The 18,046-nt window shown below is 45.7% G+C and overlaps 1 protein-coding gene across 2 annotated transcripts in view; it reads right to left on the reverse strand.

Moving 5' to 3' along the window:
* LOC126474110 (esterase FE4-like) overlaps positions 1-18,046 on the reverse strand; it is a 111,996-nt gene that overhangs the window by 14,248 nt on the left and 79,702 nt on the right. For both annotated transcript variants that reach the window (XM_050101536.1, XM_050101535.1), the window contains exons 7-8: positions 13,994-14,160; positions 13,418-13,562 (exon numbers count right to left, since the gene is read on the reverse strand). In XM_050101536.1, the coding sequence (XP_049957493.1) occupies positions 13,418-13,562; positions 13,994-14,160 (312 nt within the window). The remainder of the gene's footprint in view (positions 1-13,417; positions 13,563-13,993; positions 14,161-18,046) is intronic.

Here is an 18,046-nt window from a genome sequence, read left to right on the forward strand (position 1 = left end):
GCTCAGTTTATTGTAAAAGCATTGGTTCAGTTTCCACATTCTATAACAGCAAATAAGGAATGAGTTATGTGATGTAGAAACTGAACTAAAAAAATTCCGCCCGGACAGGCTATGAAGGCCCAACGTTACCGATCGGCCGCCTTGTCATCTTGACCCACAGGCGTCACCGGATGCGGATATGGAGTGCCATGTGGTCAGCACAGCGCTCTGCCTGCCATATGTGAGTTTACGAGACCGGAGCCGCTACTCCTCAGTCAAGCTGCTCCTTAGTGCGCCTCACCAGGGCTGAGTGCGTCCCTATTGCCGACAGCGCTCGGCAGACCGAATGGTCACCCATCCAGGTGCCATCCCAGCCCCAAAGGGCTTAACTTCGGTGATCCGACGGGAACCTGTGTTACCACTACGGCAGCGCCATTGGTAAATGATGTGCAAAGGAGATACAGATTTCTGTTTAGATTAACATACAGTGTGTTTCACAATTCTTGTTACATTCTTCTAGGTGCTGAAAGGGGGGACATAGAAGATAAAGTTCTGACAGGGAATGCTTGTCCAGAAATCTACCGCTTGGATATGAAATAAGTTTGAAGATCGGTTCACTTATAAATCTCTCGCTACGCAATACGAACACAGAGTGAGAGGAAGGCTTCCTAATCAGTTCCTATTGTAATTATGACATCACATATCATTTTCATCCAACTACGAAAACGGCTGCTAGAAAGTGTCTCGTTCGCAACTAGGAGTCTAGACTGTGGTGCTCTACGAACTCGGTGCACTCTCGACTTTGAGCCAGACTTCTTTCGTCACGCAGAGCAGAAACCGACGACAACTGCTCGAAACACTGCCCACGGCTGTAGAGCGAAGAGGTCAGAGCTCGTTGTCTCCAATGCGTTGTTTATCTACTACATCCCGTGGAGCTATTATAGGGAATTATGAAACACACTATAGATAATAGCAGACACAGCAGAAAATGATACAACGGTGGCAGGAATACTAAGAACACTAAGATTGGGCAAATAAACCAAAGAAAGACGGAAGCATTGAGGAACAGGAGAATTGAAATCAGCGATAAACGTTACATTAAATTATGTGCGTCTCATGGTTGTCCGAATGACTGAATTATGCTGCTAGGGAAACAGAATAACATGCGATGAAATTTTGGAAATTTGTGGTAAGGTCTTATGGGGGCAAACTACTGAGGTCATCGGTCCCTAAGCCTACACACTACTTAATCTAACTTAATCTAACTTACACTTTGCACAAAACACACACCCATACCCAAGGGAGGACTCGAACCTAAGGACGGTGGAAGCCGCACTGACCGTGACAAGAAGCTCCAGACCGCGAGGCTACCACCGCGGCAAACGTGATGAAAGAAGCAGACTAACACAGACAAAGAGGGTACTCCTTTCGACAGTACCTGAAGGTTACTGCTGAGTGTATTTGTTCTTCCAAATTGGCATCCCATACGAGCAAACCAGTTGCATCTTTACCTTGGCCGTGCGGTCTGAGGGGGCTTGTCAAGGTTCGCGCGGCTGCCCCCGTCGGAGGCTAGAGTCCTCCCTTGCACATGGGTGTGTGTGTTGTCCCTACCGTAAGTTAGTTTGAGTTAGAGTAAGTGGTGATGGTGGTTAGTGTTTAACGTCCCGTCGACAACGAAGTCATTAGAGACGGAGCGCAAGCTCGGGTTAGGGAAGGATTGGGAAGGAAATCGGCCGTGCCCTTTCAAAGGAACCATCCCGGCATTTGCCTGAAACGATTTAGGGAAATCACGGAAAACCTAAATCAGAATGGCCGGAGACGGGATTGAACCGCCGTCCTCCCGAATGCGAGTCCAGTGTGCTAACCACTGCGCCACCTCGCTCGGTAGAGTAAGTAGTGTGTAGGCTTAGGGACCGATGACCTCAGTAGTTTGGTCCCGTAGAACTTACCACAAATTTCCTTTACCTTTGGTTATTCGTACTTTAGGTACTCGGGCTACGCACGGTTTTGTTTAAAAAGAATAGCTCGATGTACTCATAGGGTCGAGCCACGCACGTCTCCTTTCATGACCCGCAACTAATTCACTTCAGATAATAACCTGTAGTTTTGATCCTGCAGTCAAGTAGTCATCGTACTGGCTAGAATTTCGAGTTAATAAAATATATACAAATACGAAATAAAAGAATAACTTAATAATGAGGGTTCTATTCTGACGTCTGTAATTGATGTCAGTGACAGAGAATTAAGTCTCGAACAAACGGGAAGCGTTCCTACGATACCCAGTTAAGATACTGACAGAAAATACCCTTATCAAATGCCGTAAAGTTACTTTGAGAGCATTACAAGAATAGCAGCCAAATCCCCAAACTAAATGATCGTTGAAGATACGAGAAAACGAAGTCCATTTCGTTATCACAATACACAAAATAATCACCAGCTCTAAACAGTTCAGGGTTTAACATGATAATTTACCAGTTATGACACGTGACACAAAGGTTAGTAAATGATACTCTGTCTATCCTCAGTTCCAAAATACGACCGGAAAACATTAGATTCCTACTCTGGAGCACATTCAGATCTCTCATGAGTTAGAGTCCTTTCAAAATTTAGGGTGTTGGAGCGGCCGTTCACTGCCCTAAATCAATCACGTATAGGACTGAATCACTCCCGCTACCTTAGGCAGAACTGCCTTCTACCAGCAGTCGACACAAAGTGCCAGAACGGTTTCCTTGAGCTCTTCACTAGAAAAGTTCCAGTCTCGACTTGACTCCCACGGTGTTCCTCTACTGTCTGCTTTTAAATTGACTGAAGGCCGTCAACACCAAAAATACGTCTTACGTAATCTAGAGAGACGTGATTTGATTCAATCCTATGTCTTCTTGGACTAAACTAATATATCATAAAAATATTTGAAAACTGAAAGTTTATAAATATCCAGTCAGACTCAGATCATTCACAATAATTACCAATAAAGGTTTGTTTCTAAAGAAATTGACTAGTATTAGACTAACTCACGTTAAATAAGAATGTACTGCTGTTAAATTATGCTTAAACAATTATTTATCCATTCTTGACAGAAAAGTCTTTTGGTTCTCTTTTCAATTGTGGCCTTCGCTAATGCATGCGATTGGCCACCTTTAAATTAGCACAGTTTTTTTATAGACTTGCAATCAACATTTGAATAAAGTTACTGGAAAAACAGTGAACTGTTCATTAAGTAAATAGATGAGTATTGCAGTATATGAGGTATTCATGCTGTATTCATTTACTATGCAGTTGTGACGTATACAATGTTCTTACAAATATCTGCATAATGGAAAAGATGTGAAAGACATCGTGCAATAAATAAAAATGCAGATACGTAGCTTTTAAGGGTGACTGCTGCAGTGAAATACTATCATCTGAGATATCGAATTTTGAAATCGCATGTAGCGTTAAAAATTTTTAATTCAGATGTTCAGCGTGAAAATCTTTATCCGCTGTGAAATATTGCCTTGTGTAGCCTTAAAGATATTGAAAATATTGTTGTGTCGTTTGATGCACCTAATTTTTGTGAGATCCTTGATGCATTCAGATTGACACTAATATTTGACTGTGAGTTATTGTCGAATCTGTAAGGGCTGTAAGAAGTCATCTTTCAGCTTGTCTGACACTCCGCCATGTCTTGGAGCATTGTCTCTTGCTGAAAAGCTGTGCGAGCTACAGCCGACCAAATTCCCAGCTTTGGGATTTATCCATTTCTGGCGGCGTTACTTTTCTCTGCACCTGGCTGGCTGGTACCGAACACGACGCGCCCTCGGACCTGGGTCAACACAGCCTCTCAGTGCCAGCCTTACGTATACGAATAACTCGCCTACACGCTGAAAACGTTACATTCTCGACTTCGAGGTGGACGTCCTCGGTTACTTAGAGGAAAAACCGATGACTACTTGAAAGGGAATGACACGCAGGTCAGATCACACAGGCAAGAGCTCACTGTCTCCATTTTGCTCTTTATCTAGTAAGTCACCCCTACAACCCTTAGAACCATTTATTAGGAATTATGAAATACAGTGCAGATAATAGGAAAAAAACAGCAGAAATTCATACAACGGTACTGGGAGTCGTACGAACGTTAGGGTTAGGCAAATAAACTAAAGAAAGACTGAAGTACTGAGGAGCAGGAGAAATGAGATTGCCGACAAACGTTGAGTCAAAATTGCGCGGGTCCCATTTTTGTCTAAATGATTGAATTATGCTAACTGGGAAACAGAATAACACATGATGGACAAATCAATTAGTAAACAAGAAGCAGAATGACACAGACAAAGAAGTCACTCCTCGCTACAAGAAATCTACTATAGTGACCAATCACATTAATGTGATCACCCGCCGAAAGCCTGAGATACCACCTTTTGCAGCGCGGACCGCTGTGAGACGTGCAGGAAGAGAGTAAAATAAATAAATAAATAAAAAAGTGAGGATTAGAACCTGCGACCGTAGCGGTCGCAAGATTCCAGACTGTAGCGCCTAGAACCACTCGGCCACACAGACCGGCGAAGAGAGTCAGTTCTTGGAGGTACCAACAGGGAAGCGGAGCCGACCCAACCTCCAGTGCTGTGAGCAGGTTGCTTGTTGAGAATCATGGCACGAGAAGCCCGCTCGAGGTGGTCCCACAGACTCTCGACTGGGTTTAAATCCATGGAGTTTGGTGACCAGGGGAGTACCATAGACTCACCTTGGTGTTATTCGAATCACGTACGTACACTGAGAGCTGTAGATACCATTCTGCCTAGGAGAAACAAACGGCATGTAGGGTCAGAATTGGCACCCAGGGACAGGTGGTACTTTTGTTGATCCATTGTAACTTTCAGAATGACGAGATCACGAAAACATTACCCCGGCCATGACGCTCCCTCCTCCGAACTTTACCCTTCCGACGATTGTTGCTTTCAGGCGTTTCACTCCGTACATGCAAGGGCTATCTGTCATCGGAAAAGACCACCTGCCGTCACTTAGTGGACGTTAAGTTGTGCTACTGGTGCGCAAATTCCAGCCTTCGTCACTGGTGAATAGCACTCACCACGGGTCCGTGAACCAGGTACATGCTGCGTAGGTCCATTCTTAGCAATGTACGCTGATCGGTTCTTGAGGGTTCACTGTTGGTAGCCCCTTGGTTCATCTGGGTCGTCAGTTGCTCAACAGCAGTACATCTGTTCCCCCGTTCACATATCTGTAGCGTCGCTCACCGCTGTCGTTCCGTGGTTTTGGATAAGTCTATTTTGCCATGTTCGATATACTTCAGCTACGGCGTCATGTGAACGGTTTAAAATTCATCCTTTTCGGAGATAATTTCACCATTGGCCAGAAACTTAATGATCATGCTCTTCTAGACGTCAGACAAATCGCCCAGTTTCGGCATTACGTATACGATTTACTGCTAGTACTTGCACCTGCTGTCTATGAGTGCATATTGCACGTTGATATCGAACGTAGGTGGTGGTCTCATTATAGAGATTGGGAGTATCAAACGTAAGCCCCTATAAGAGGAAAACAGTTTGAGGGAATACGTGTGGAGTACGCATGTCCGAAGGAACATAGCCTCCTGATTTGGAATAAACAGACACTGTAATACTGTATTTATCCGCCGACACCGGGCAAGCGACTTTCAAGTAAAATATCTACCCCAATAGGGGAATATACATAATGGATGTACCAGTACAGGTTGTCGACCTATGGAAGTTAGGGTATAACCTTCAATCATTCCCCTATAGCCAAATGGTAAGGCAGTCGGCCTCTGGCTGCGGTGAGGCCCGCACGGCTAGTTTGCGTCTCGCCTGTTATGCTTCATGCAAGCGAGCGTGCGTTTGTTTACTTCTACGTAGTGGCCTGTCTCAGAGTCCGACGTCATTGACCATCATGGCGTTTTCTTCCCGCAAAGCCAAAATTAAATTTGCTTTTCCAATAGATAACAAACAACCGAAGACATATGAAGTTGAACGCTTTGTACTGGATGAAATGCCTCTCCCGCTGCAAGATGTTCTCGGAATACATTTTTCGATCCTCAGTGCTCCTGTGTACATCAGGCTGGTAAATGACGTGCTGTACGCCGATGTTGTGCTGCGACACGCTAACGATCTGAAGTTCCGATACTCTGACGGACATATTGACACTGTCTACATCTACATCTACATTTATACTCCGCAAGCCACCCAACGGTGTGTGGCGGAGGGCACTTTACGTGCCACTGTCATTACCTCCCTTTCCTGTTCCAGTCGCGTATGGTTCGCGGGAAGAACGACTGCCGGAAATCGAATCTCTCTAATTTTACATTCGTGATCTCCTCGGGAGGTATAAGTAGGGGGAAGCAATATATTCGATACCTCATCCAGAAACGCACCTTCTCGAAACATGGAGAGCAAGCTACACCGCGATGCAGAGCGCCTCTCTTGCAGAGTCTGCCACTGGAGTTTGCTAAACATCTCCGTAACGCTATCACGATTACCAAATAACCCTGTGACGAAACGCGCCGCTCTTCTTTGGATCTTCTCTATCTCCCTGTCAACCCAATCTGGTACGGATCCCACATTGATGAGCAATACTCAAGTATAGCTCGAACGAGTGTTTTGTAAGCCACCTCCTTTGTTGATGGACTACATTTTCTAAGGACTCTCCCAATGAGTCTCAACCTGGTATCCACCTTACCAACAATTAATTTTATATGATCATTTCACTTCAAATCGTTCCGCACGCATACTCCCAGATATCTTAGTGAAGTAACTGCTACCAGTGTTTGTTCCGCTATCATATAACCACACAATAAATGATCCTTCTTTCTATGTATTCGCAATACGTTACATTTATCTATGTTAAGGGTCAGTTGCCACTCCCTGCACCAAGTGCCTATCCGCTGCAGATCTTACTGCATTTCGCTACAATTTTCTAATGCTGCAACTTCTCTGTTTACTACAGCATCATCCGCGAAAAGCCGCATGGAACTTCCGACACTATCAACTAGGTCATCTTTATATATTGTGAAAAGCAGTGGTCCCATAACACACCCCTGTGGACCGCCAGAGGTTACTTTAACGGATGTAGACGTGTCTCCACTGAGAACAACATGCTGTGTTCTGTTTGCTAAAAACTCTTCAATCCAGCCACACAGCTGGTCTGATATTCCGTAGGCTCTTACTTTGTTTATCAGGCGACAGTGCGGAACTGTATCGAACGCCTTCCGGAAGTCAAGGAAAATAGCATCTATCTGGGAGCCTGTATCTAATATTTTCTGGGTCTCATGAACAAATAAAGCGAGCTGGGTCTCACACGATCGCTGTTTCCGGAATCCATGTTGATTCCTACAGAGTAGATTCTGGATTTCCAGAAACGACATGATACGCGAGCAAAAAACATGTTCTAAAATTCTACTACAGATCGACGTCAGAGATATAGGTCTATAGTTTTGCGCATCTGCTCGACGACCCTTCTTGAAGACTGGGACTACCTGTGCTCTTTTCCAATCATTTGGAACCTTGGGTTCCTGTAGAGACTTGCGGTACACGGCTGTTAGGAGGGGGCAAGTTCTTTCACCTACTCTGTGTAGAATCGAATTGGTATCCCGTCAGGCCCAGTGGACTTTCCTCTGTTGAGTGATTCCAGTTGCTTTTCTATTCCTTGGACACTTATTTCGATGTCAGCCATTTTTTCGTTTGTGCGAGGATTTAGAGAAGGAACTGCAGTGCGGTCTTCCTCTGTGTAACAGCTTTGGAAAAAGGTGTTTAGTATTTCAGCTTTACGCCTGTCATCCGCTGTTTCAATGCCATCATCATCCCGGAGTGTCTGGATATGCTGTTTCGAGCCACTTACTGATTTAACGTAAGACCAGAACTTCCTAGGATTTTCTGCCAAGTCGGTACATAGAATTTTACTTTCGAATTCGCTGAACGCTTCACGCATAGCCCTCCTTACGCTAGCTTTGACATCGGTTAGCTTCTGTTTGTCTGAGAGGTTTTGGGTGCGTTTAAACTTGCAGTGAAGCTCTCTTTGCTTTCGCATTAGTTTCCTAACTTTGTCGTGGTTGATCATGCTTGTTTTCGCTTCCGAACATTGCGGTCTTTCTAACTCCCGTTTGAAGTAAGGTCGGACGTCGTGGTGGCCGCTTTTAAACCTTACGGCAACGTCGTCAGTCACGTGGCAGAAACGTGGAAGACATCGAAACATACTGTGTCCTCAGTGGTGTCCGCCAGATAAAAATTGAACTACGGAAACACGTGCCTTCCTACTTGGTCATTACAGGCTGCAGGGCTGTCGTCATGTACGATGGCCAGCCGCGCAACCGTTCAGGTGTGGCCAGGAAGGCCACGTCTGTTCTGAATGTCTCCGACGTAGACTGGGTCAGACGCCGATCGGGGACGTCGCTCTTCCTGCTGCGCCCGCTGTGTTACCTCCGTCTTATACTTCTGCGGCGGTGCTGCCTGCTACGCCCCCCTCTCGACGACGCGATGGACGTTTCACCTGTCTCTCCTACAACCCTGAACGACGACCGTCAGCAGATACGTCTGTCCCGACCCCATGATTGTTGATCATGGAGCTACCTCCGCCTTTCTGCCATCTGACCACATGTCGGACAATAGCTGCCCGCCATTGGACACGGAACAGCATGTTACCGGGGAACGGTCGTCGAGGAAACGGAAGAGACAATGTTGTACCCCTTGTAATGACTGCGCTCATCGGAAGTCTGCACAGGATGAGGACCCTGCTACTGACGGTGCGCTGTCCTCTGAAGCCCTCACATCTGACAACGCGACGTCCTTCTCCTCCTCCATCTCCAGACAGTGTTCACCTCCAGACACTGACCTTCCCGCGCCTGCGTCTCATGGCTTTGCCTCCCTTTCTGTGTCCGACGCTAGCTGTGGGCGCACCTCTGATAATGTTCCCACTGATCCGGCCCAGTGAAATGTCTGTCTCCTGGGCAGCCGACGTCGATGCTGAGGATGGGGATGGACATTCTGGGGGTTTACAGAATAATGGATGCCCCCTCCTCCCCCCCCCCCCCCCCATTTCTGGGGTCAGCTCCTTCCCCATCAAAGTGATGTGCCTTTCCATAGGGGCCTAACAGCGAGTTCTCTGTGCTTCCCCTGTGTTTGAATCACCTGTCCTCGTGACTATGTCGGCTTTCCAGACTTTTCCCATAGCCATGGTCAACGTCAGTATCAGTCACGTACGCCACTTGCTTTACTCCATGATATGCTGACGTCGCGGACGTTGCCGTAGCTCTCCTTCAGGAGATGTATGTTCCAACTTCCTGCGCTCCCCATGGTTTTACAGGACATGTCTCTGATGCTTCCCCTACTGGCAGTGGGGTGACGATCCCTTTACGTGGCCCTATCCTCGCTGATTCAGTTGCCTATCTCCTCGATGCCAAAGGTGTGGCTGTCATATTTACTTGCGTCAGAATCGTAAACTTTTATGCACCATCTGGTTCGGGTCGCCACCATGAACGTTCCTTCTGCTACTCAGAGACAGTCACTCATCTCTTCCTGGATCGGCAGGACGCATTGCTTATGGGAGGCAGATTTCAACTGCATCCACGCACCCAAAGACCACCTACCACGTCACTCTCTGTGCGCGGCGCTAGCGACAATTCTCCAGCACCTCAGTCTAGAGGATTCAAGCAATAGTCCGGGGTTTACGCATTTCACTAGCCATTCTTCCAGCCGACTCGATTGCCATGTTGTCAGTGGGGAGCAGGTTGCTAAAGTCTAGACCACTGCTTTCTCTGACCATGATGCATAAATCTGCGCCGTGAGTCTCTGCAGCCAAAGGTGGTGACGAGGCCGTGGACCGTGGAATCTGAACGCTATCCCCCTTACTTCATCCGACTGCCGGCAGCTCATCGAGATCACGTGGCAGCTCGTCGTCGACGCCGTGACGCCTGTCAGTCTGCCCGGTCATGGTGGGTGCTCTGTGCAAAGCCTGCCTTCCGCAAGGCCTTGATTGGTTACGGAAGGGAAGTTGCGGCGTCACGGCGATGGACCCAGGAATTCTGTTTCACCATTCTCCGGAAATGTACTATGATGCCGTATTCGCTAGAACGCCAGGCGATGGTGAATCGTGGCAACGCAAGCTCACATCCCTCTCTCGCCGTCACCTTGAAGGAGCTGTGGTGAGGGCGCGCACACACGATGGGTTAGCGCAAGAATATCCATTTATGTATCACGACATAGTGGAACGACGCAACCGTCGGAAGAACTTCATTAATGCTCTTAAGACTGACAATGGGCAGCGTTTTGACACCCAATATCGGATCTGCCCTCCATACACATTATGTTACGCTGTACTCTGAACAACGGCACCGTCCTGCCAACATTACGGCGGCCTCAGGATCTCCTTTGGCTCAGTTCTCGTGGATGCGACGATGGATCTGACCGCTAACGTCACGTAGGACGAAACCCATGACGATATCCATGCGGGTTCTCCGAACAGGTAGCCTCGCCCTGACGGCCTCCTACTGGAATTTTATCGGACATTTCGTCCTCTTCTGGCGCCAGTGTGGACGGTAATTTATCAGGACCTTATGCCACCTTTCGTGCCGATTGCAAACGGTTTCCTCGAATGTTTTCCCAGTCCCATCCACAAGCCTCGGGATACCTCACGGATATGCGATTACCGCCCCTTGACGATACTCAACAGCGATACAAAGATCTTCATCCCGCTGTTGGCTGGGCGGCTTAAAAGAACAGCTCGGTACGTGATTTCCCCGGATCAGACTTCTACGGGACGTGCCAATATCATCCGCAATAACCTCTGCCACTATAGGGACATAATTGCTCTTGCTCATACTCGTCGTATGCCTTGACTTCTGCAGCTCTTGACGTCAGTCAGGCGTTCGATCGAGTCGATCACGACTTCCTGGAAGGGGTGCTCCGCAGTATAGGCTACTCTGATACTACTGTCGACGTCGTAATGCATCTCGTTCATGGAGCCACGTCTCGTGTGCTCTACAATGCGCATCTTACTCCTCGCATCTCGATCCTTGGATGAGAGCGTGAAGGCTGCTCGCTCTCTCCACTATTGTATGCATTCACCGTGGAACGGTTGCTATGCTGCTTCCGTCAATGCCTCTCTGGTATGTCTCTCGGTGACCATGTTTTCAGCTGCACTGCTTACGCAGACGATCTCGTCGTCGTTCTTCGGAGCAGTGCTGAGGTCAGGGAGTCACTGGAATGGGTTACCACTTACGGCGAAGATTCTGGTAGTTGCCTAAACGTCCGAAAATCCAGCGCCTTTTCTATAGGTGGGGCTTCCTGTGGACACCGCTGCTCCTTTGCGCGTAGCTGGTACTCTCCGATGCTTAGGACTCGATTTCGCAAGTGATCTGCGGCGGACAATTGCCCTTAACTGCCGACATCTACTTTCTCAACTGCGAGCTGTCGATCTTCTGCAACGCACAAAATACGTAAATGTATATCTGGCGTCACGTATTCTCCACATGGCACAGACATTTCCTATTCCGCCATCCATGGCGCGCCACATGCTAGCGGCATTGGGTTCGTTGCCACAGCTTGCTGTTCAATATAAAGTACGAGACCCTTACCCTCCTGCTGTGCATGGGCGGTTTAGGTCTGTATCATGTGCCTGACAGAACTGTAGCCCTTTGCGGCACCGTAGTGCTATGTTCCTTACCAGCCTATTGCTGGAGACCCTTGCACCACACTCTCTCTCAGCACCTATCTATCTTTCGGAAGTCCCACCGCCCTTCTTTTACTTCCGTCACTTTTTCCTTGAACTGAGCTGCCAGCGCAGTTGACATCCACGAAGATGATCTCTGGTTTCCTTCAGTAGCACAGGTCATCGAATGTGGTTTAGGGGAAGCTTCCCAACGTCGACTGGCGTGCCGTTTGGCGATTGGCGTACGCTCTTTATGTTGACACTGACGTCCAGTCTGCATGGTACCTTACTGTCTATAGGAAGCAAGTATGCCGGCCGTGGCTTCTCAGGGTTTACCTCGCAGTCACCCCGTACTGTGTCGACTGTGTTGTTATGGACACAGGCGAGCACCGCCTGGTGAGCAGATCGGCGAGAGGTGTCTGGTTATTGGTGCGACAGATGTAGTCCCTAGTTACCCGTACTCCTCATCAGATTCCTTCTCAACAGCTCCTGTTTATGGCCGCGGGACACTTCCCGCAAGCGAAGACGAACTCAGAGAAGTGAATTTACGGACACACAGCGCACTACTTGTTTGTGCAGTTGTCGACAATCCAAAATACAGGCAATTTTTCTCTAATTTCCTTTGCAGTGTCTTTCTTAACCCAACCCACAGAAGGGGTGTTTCTGTCATGAAGAGCTGATCGCCGCCTCTTCCACACTTAGAACCGATATATTCACTGGTCATCGGAATGTTCTTCTTAGAATAACTATACGTTGATAGTCTCAATTGGTCTGAAGTTTTGTTGCGCCCTCCTTCTCGCGTGACGTCGGTTTCCTGATATTCTCGGTGTATTAATGACAAAAATAAGTAAACAAATAAAAATAAGAAATGAAAGTAAAGGAAAATAAGTAAATAAACGATGTTCAATGTAAAAAAAAGTAAAAGAAAAAGAAATTGCCGTGCGGGGTAGCCACGCGGTCTGGAGCGACTTCTCAAGGTCCGTGCTGCTCCCCAGTCGGAGGTCCGAGTCCTTCCTCGGGCATGGGTGTGTGTGTTGTCCATAGCGTAAGTTAGTTTAAGTTAGATTAAGTACTGTGTTGGCTTAGGGATCGATGACCTCAGCAGTCTGGTCCCATAAGACCTTACCGCAAATTTCCAAATTTCCAAAAAGAAATTGGTAAGCGGACTACTTACGAAAAGCAGGAAATCTGGGTTCTATTCCCTGTTCGACAAAAATTTCCCATTGTTGTCATTCCATTATACAGCTGGTGGTTGTCCATGTTCGCAACTGCGAAGACATTTAATTTTTACAGTCATATCTTTGGTAACTGTAGAGTGTGGTATTATCGGTTGCACTTTCTTTGTGGCGTGTGAAACGTGCTACATTTACTACAAATATTTGTACAGGCTGTTTATAGAATTTCATATGATACTGCCAAATCATTCTTTTGCGTATTAGTGTTGTAAAGGATAGTCAGTGAAAATCTTTGACCTATCGCCATTCTGTAAGGAAAGCCCTGTGTAATTACAATTAACTGAATCGATGGTTACCTATCCAAAAGCTACTAGCTACAAAGAACAGTGGAGCCCAATGACGAAAAGTTAGTGTTGCCGTGAAATTTAATACTGCAGGTTCCTCAGTATGCTTAATAATGATAAGAGTTACTGTTTAATAAGTTGTGTAACACATAAATAATATTAACAATGAACACAGATAGTTGAATTACTTGCCTGAATTTCTGCTATATGCTTTTGATTGGACAATATGTATAAGAGATTGAGGATAGGTATTTCATGCCAGAAAGCTCTTACCTAAATTCTTGTCGCCACCGCCGAATAACTGCGACATGCTGTACTTCCCTCTGTACGAAAAACGGTAGTAATACACAAAACCTTTGTCTTTGTACTTCCTAACAGCGTTGTCCGTTTTCCATGAAAAGAAACCATCGGTGCACATCTGAAGACAGATAACAAATATAACTCATACTCAATGCCGGAGAAAAAAGTTCTCTATTATAAGGTTGTCAAACACATTCAAGACTAGAATATTTCCCATCGCAGACGGGTAATTGTAACTGACATCGTGTATGATCGTTACTGGAGCGCACGATGGAACCATAAAAATAAATAGGACATAACAGTCGACCAGTCTTCTTATGCAATGGAACATAAGGAAATAATTAAACGCTACGTGAAATTGAAGATACAGAATACTTTCAGCGAAATTAATCAGAATTACAAGACGTGCCTTTACATAGCCATTTATCCATATTAATTTATTACATAAATAATCTCGGTACGCTGAAGAAATTGTATTTACCATGCTCATAAGTATTTATAGAAAACTTCTAATCTTTCACGTACTATATGTGCTTAACCAATACTTACGTCAGCAACTCCATTCATAGTCAGTTTACCGGACGAGAAATAAAAGTTGCGTATCTTCTGAGTTATGAGCTTAGCCCGTGCTGACGTCTGATATGCTAGACACAGGGGGAATAATTTGTCACTCTTCTCGTCTAATTCTTGCAACAACGTTTTATTTGCGACAAAAGCTGAAATCATGAATCAGACAGTATGAACAATTACTTTGAGAAAAGATGCATTAACAACTACAAAGAAAAGGAAAACTGTACAGTACGTTGAAGTAATACATCAGAAAAATTTTGTTACTTACGTTACGTAATCATACTCGAATTCCTGTTTAATGTGTGGACAAATTTAATTTTAGGTCACAAGACTGTAACACCGATAAAGTAGACTGTATGGCAATTTAGGAAGTACTAGTAGCGACAAACTGAGCTATCGTAAGAAACAATGCAGCTACCACATTTACAAACCATTTCTTCAACGTCTCAACTGTGTGTTGCAAATGATAGACTACCAGCGTACGTAAACCAGTCATAAATAAGCAGCACACAGCAGTATCTTACATTGATCACAACAGTGTTAATGATTGCCTGTATTGTAAATAAAGCTGGCCTTTAATTATTTTTCTGGCGAGTACTTTCATACTGGGCTAAACAGATTCTACAAGTATATAGAAATTTTTGTAAAATATTTTTTAAAAGTCTTTTACTGACCTCCTTACGTTTGAATCTGTAATTATCATGCACGTTCAGTGTCAATGAAGACTGGAGACGATGCAAACTTACACCAAATTTAGTATCCACTAAGAATTTTTGCATGTGCAAACGCACATTTTTGTTCAGGATTGAGGAAAAAATTGAGAATTTGACTACAGATTTTTATCTTCCCTCCGGCACCATGAAACCGCATTGCTAACCTCAGCAGCAAGAGCATTTTAGGCTTACTGATTATTTAAATATGGACGACAAAGGTATCTCTCTTTCTATTCAGTGAAATGAGAGTGCCCAAACAATTCATAGATCAGTTTGTAAGCTGTCGTAATCAATTATCTTATGAACAATACTAGAACTCGGTATCCGTAAGTCTTCATTGTTCACGAATTCCTGGTTGTTACATAATCTAAAATCCACATTAGAAACTTCCCTATTACTGAGCGATGCTGAATGGCTAATCAGTTACGAAAGCTACGGTATGGCTTGCACAAAGTATGTATATAGAACGGAAAGGCATTTCTTCGTGTCACAGTACACGAATCGTATTCCATTGGTATGCAGGATAGTGATGCGAAATAAACTCTAGGATGTGTAGTTATTTTTGTGGTCTACAGTCCCAAAACTAGTTCGATGTAGCTGTCTTTGCTACTCTAGCCTGTGGAAGCTTCTTCAGCTGACAATATTGCAACTAAAATCCTTCTAAATCGGCTTGTTCTATTCGTCTCCCTCTACGATTTTTACCTTCCACATTTCCCTCCAATACCAAACTTCTGATCCCTTGATGTCTTAGAATGTGTCCTATTATCCGATCCCTTCCTTTAGTCAATTTCTGCCACAAATTTCTTGTCTCCCCAATTCTGTACAGTACCCCCTCTTTTGTTATGTAATTTCCCCATCTAGACTTCAGCATTCTTCTAAAGCACAACGTGATAAAAACTTCTATTCTCTTTTTGTCTAGAATGTATCATCTATGCTTCACTTCCATACATGGCTTCACTAAATACAATTACTTTCATAAAAGACTTCTTAACACGTAAGTCTATATTCCATTTACCAAATCTATTTTTTACAGAAATACTTTTCTTGCCATTGCCGATCTACAATTCATATCCTCTCTACTTCGCCCATGGTCAGTTATTTTAGTATCCAAATACCAAAACTCGTCTACTGCTTTACACATTGACACGGAATCTGGTACACGCCAGCCTTCCTCAAACCGAGGTCATCTTTGGCGCTACCCACCAGTGCATGAGTTTTATTCGGAGGACAAAACACGGTTCCGACCCGGTGTTTCTTCAAAATGCGGGCGATTTTCCTCGAGAGTGCGCCTGTATATGGAATAAACGCAGTGCCTACCTCCTCCCTCGTGATTTCATCCATCTCCACAGGTTATGCTGTAGTGTTTGGGCGGAGAGCACGTTGAGTCTGCCACTCTGAGTACCCATTCTTTCGAAATACAGTTCTCAGATGTTCCAATTCCTGGGGTAGACTCTCTGCGTCAGGGATAGTACGCGCCCTATGTACTAGAGAATTAAGTACTCCATTCCTCTGTGAAGGGTGGTGGCAGCTGTCTGCGTGCAAATACAGATCAGTGTGCGTTGTCTTCCGATACACCCCATGACCTAGGGTGCCGTCAGCCCTTCTCTTGACCAAGACGTCAAGGAAAGGTAATTTACCCACCGTTTCCGTCTCCACAGTGAATTTGATGTTGGGGTGTATGGAGTTTAGATGTGTAAGGAAGTCAAGGAGTTTATCCATACCATGTGGCCATGTGACGAACTTGTCGTCCACGTAACGGAAAAAGCAAGTAGGTTTCCATTCGGATGACGACAGGGCTTCCTCCTCGAAGTTCTCCATGTACCAATTCGCTACCACAGGTGAGAGTGAGCTACCCATGGCGACTCCCTCGGTTTGTTCGTAGTATTCTCCATTAAAAAGGAAATACGTGGAAGTCAAGACATGCCTAGAAAGTTCAGTGGTCTTCACGTCAAACTTCTGACTAATCAATTCTAGTGACTCTCGCAGGGGTACCCTCGTAAACAAGGAAACGACGTCAAAACTCACCATATCTGACTCATCCAACCTGAAGCTATCAAGGCGTTTAACAAAATCCACGGGAAGGTGGAGAACAAGACGAGGTCGCTTCTCAAGGACGAAGATTTACCGGAGGGTGAAGCTAAGAAATTGTTACCCCAAGGTCCGGTACCGCCTAGACTATATGGACTCCTGAATGTTCACAAAGAGGGGTACCATTACGTCCCATTGTCAGCAACATCGGGGCACCTACATATTTGTTGGCCAAATACCTGACGGGAATGTTAAGTCCTTATGTGGGTCTCATCACATCCGTAATTCCGTGGTTTTTGTTAAACGCCTTGATAGCTTCAGGTTGGATGAGTCAGATATCATGGTGAGTTTTGGCGTCGTTTCCTTGTTTACGAGGGTACCCCTGCGAGAGTCACTAGAATTGATTAGTCAGAAGTTTGACGAGAAAACCACTGAACTTTTTAGGCATGTCTTGACATCCACGTATTTTCTTTTTAATGGAGAATACTACGAACAAACCGAGGGAGTCGCCATGGGTAGCCCACTCTCACCGGTGGTAGCAAATTTGTACATGGAGAACTTCGACGATGAAGCCCTGTCATCACCCGAATGGAAACCTACTTGCTTTTTCCATTACGAGGACGACGCGTTCGTCATCTGGCAACATGGTATGGATAACCTCCTTGACTTCCTTACACATGTAAACTCCATACACCACAACATCAAATTCACTGTGGAGACTGAAACGGAGGGTACATTACCTTTCCTTGACGTCTTGGTCAAGAGAAGGGCTGACGGCACCCTAGGTCATGGGGTGTATCGGAAGACAACGCACACTGATCTGTATTTGCACGCAGACAGCTGCCACCACCCTTCACAGAGGAATGGAGTACTTAATTCTCTAGTACATAGGGCGCGTACTATCCCTGACGCAGAGAGTTTTGTCCTCCGAATAAAACTCGTGCACTGGTGGGTAGCGCCAAAGATGACCTCGATTTGACGAAGGCCGGCGTGTACCAGATTCCGTGTCAACGTGGCAAGTCGTATATTGGTCAGACGATGCGTACCGTCGAGGATCGATGCCGTGAACACCAGGGGCACACTCGACTGATGTATCCGAGCAAGTCGGCGGTCGCTGCACATTGTTTGTCGGAAAATCACGTTATGGAGTATGAACGCACGAGGAATCTGGTACAGACGTCGAGATACTGGGACAGTGTTGTTAGAGAGGCCATCGAAATTCGCACCAATGACGACCCCATAAACCGTGACTGTGGCTATAATCTTAGCAAGGCTTGGGAACCAGCGATTG

The sequence above is a fragment of the Schistocerca serialis genome, chromosome 4, assembly GCF_023864345.2.
Source record: "Schistocerca serialis cubense isolate TAMUIC-IGC-003099 chromosome 4, iqSchSeri2.2, whole genome shotgun sequence".
In the NCBI taxonomy this organism is placed as follows: domain Eukaryota; kingdom Metazoa; phylum Arthropoda; class Insecta; order Orthoptera; family Acrididae; genus Schistocerca; species Schistocerca serialis.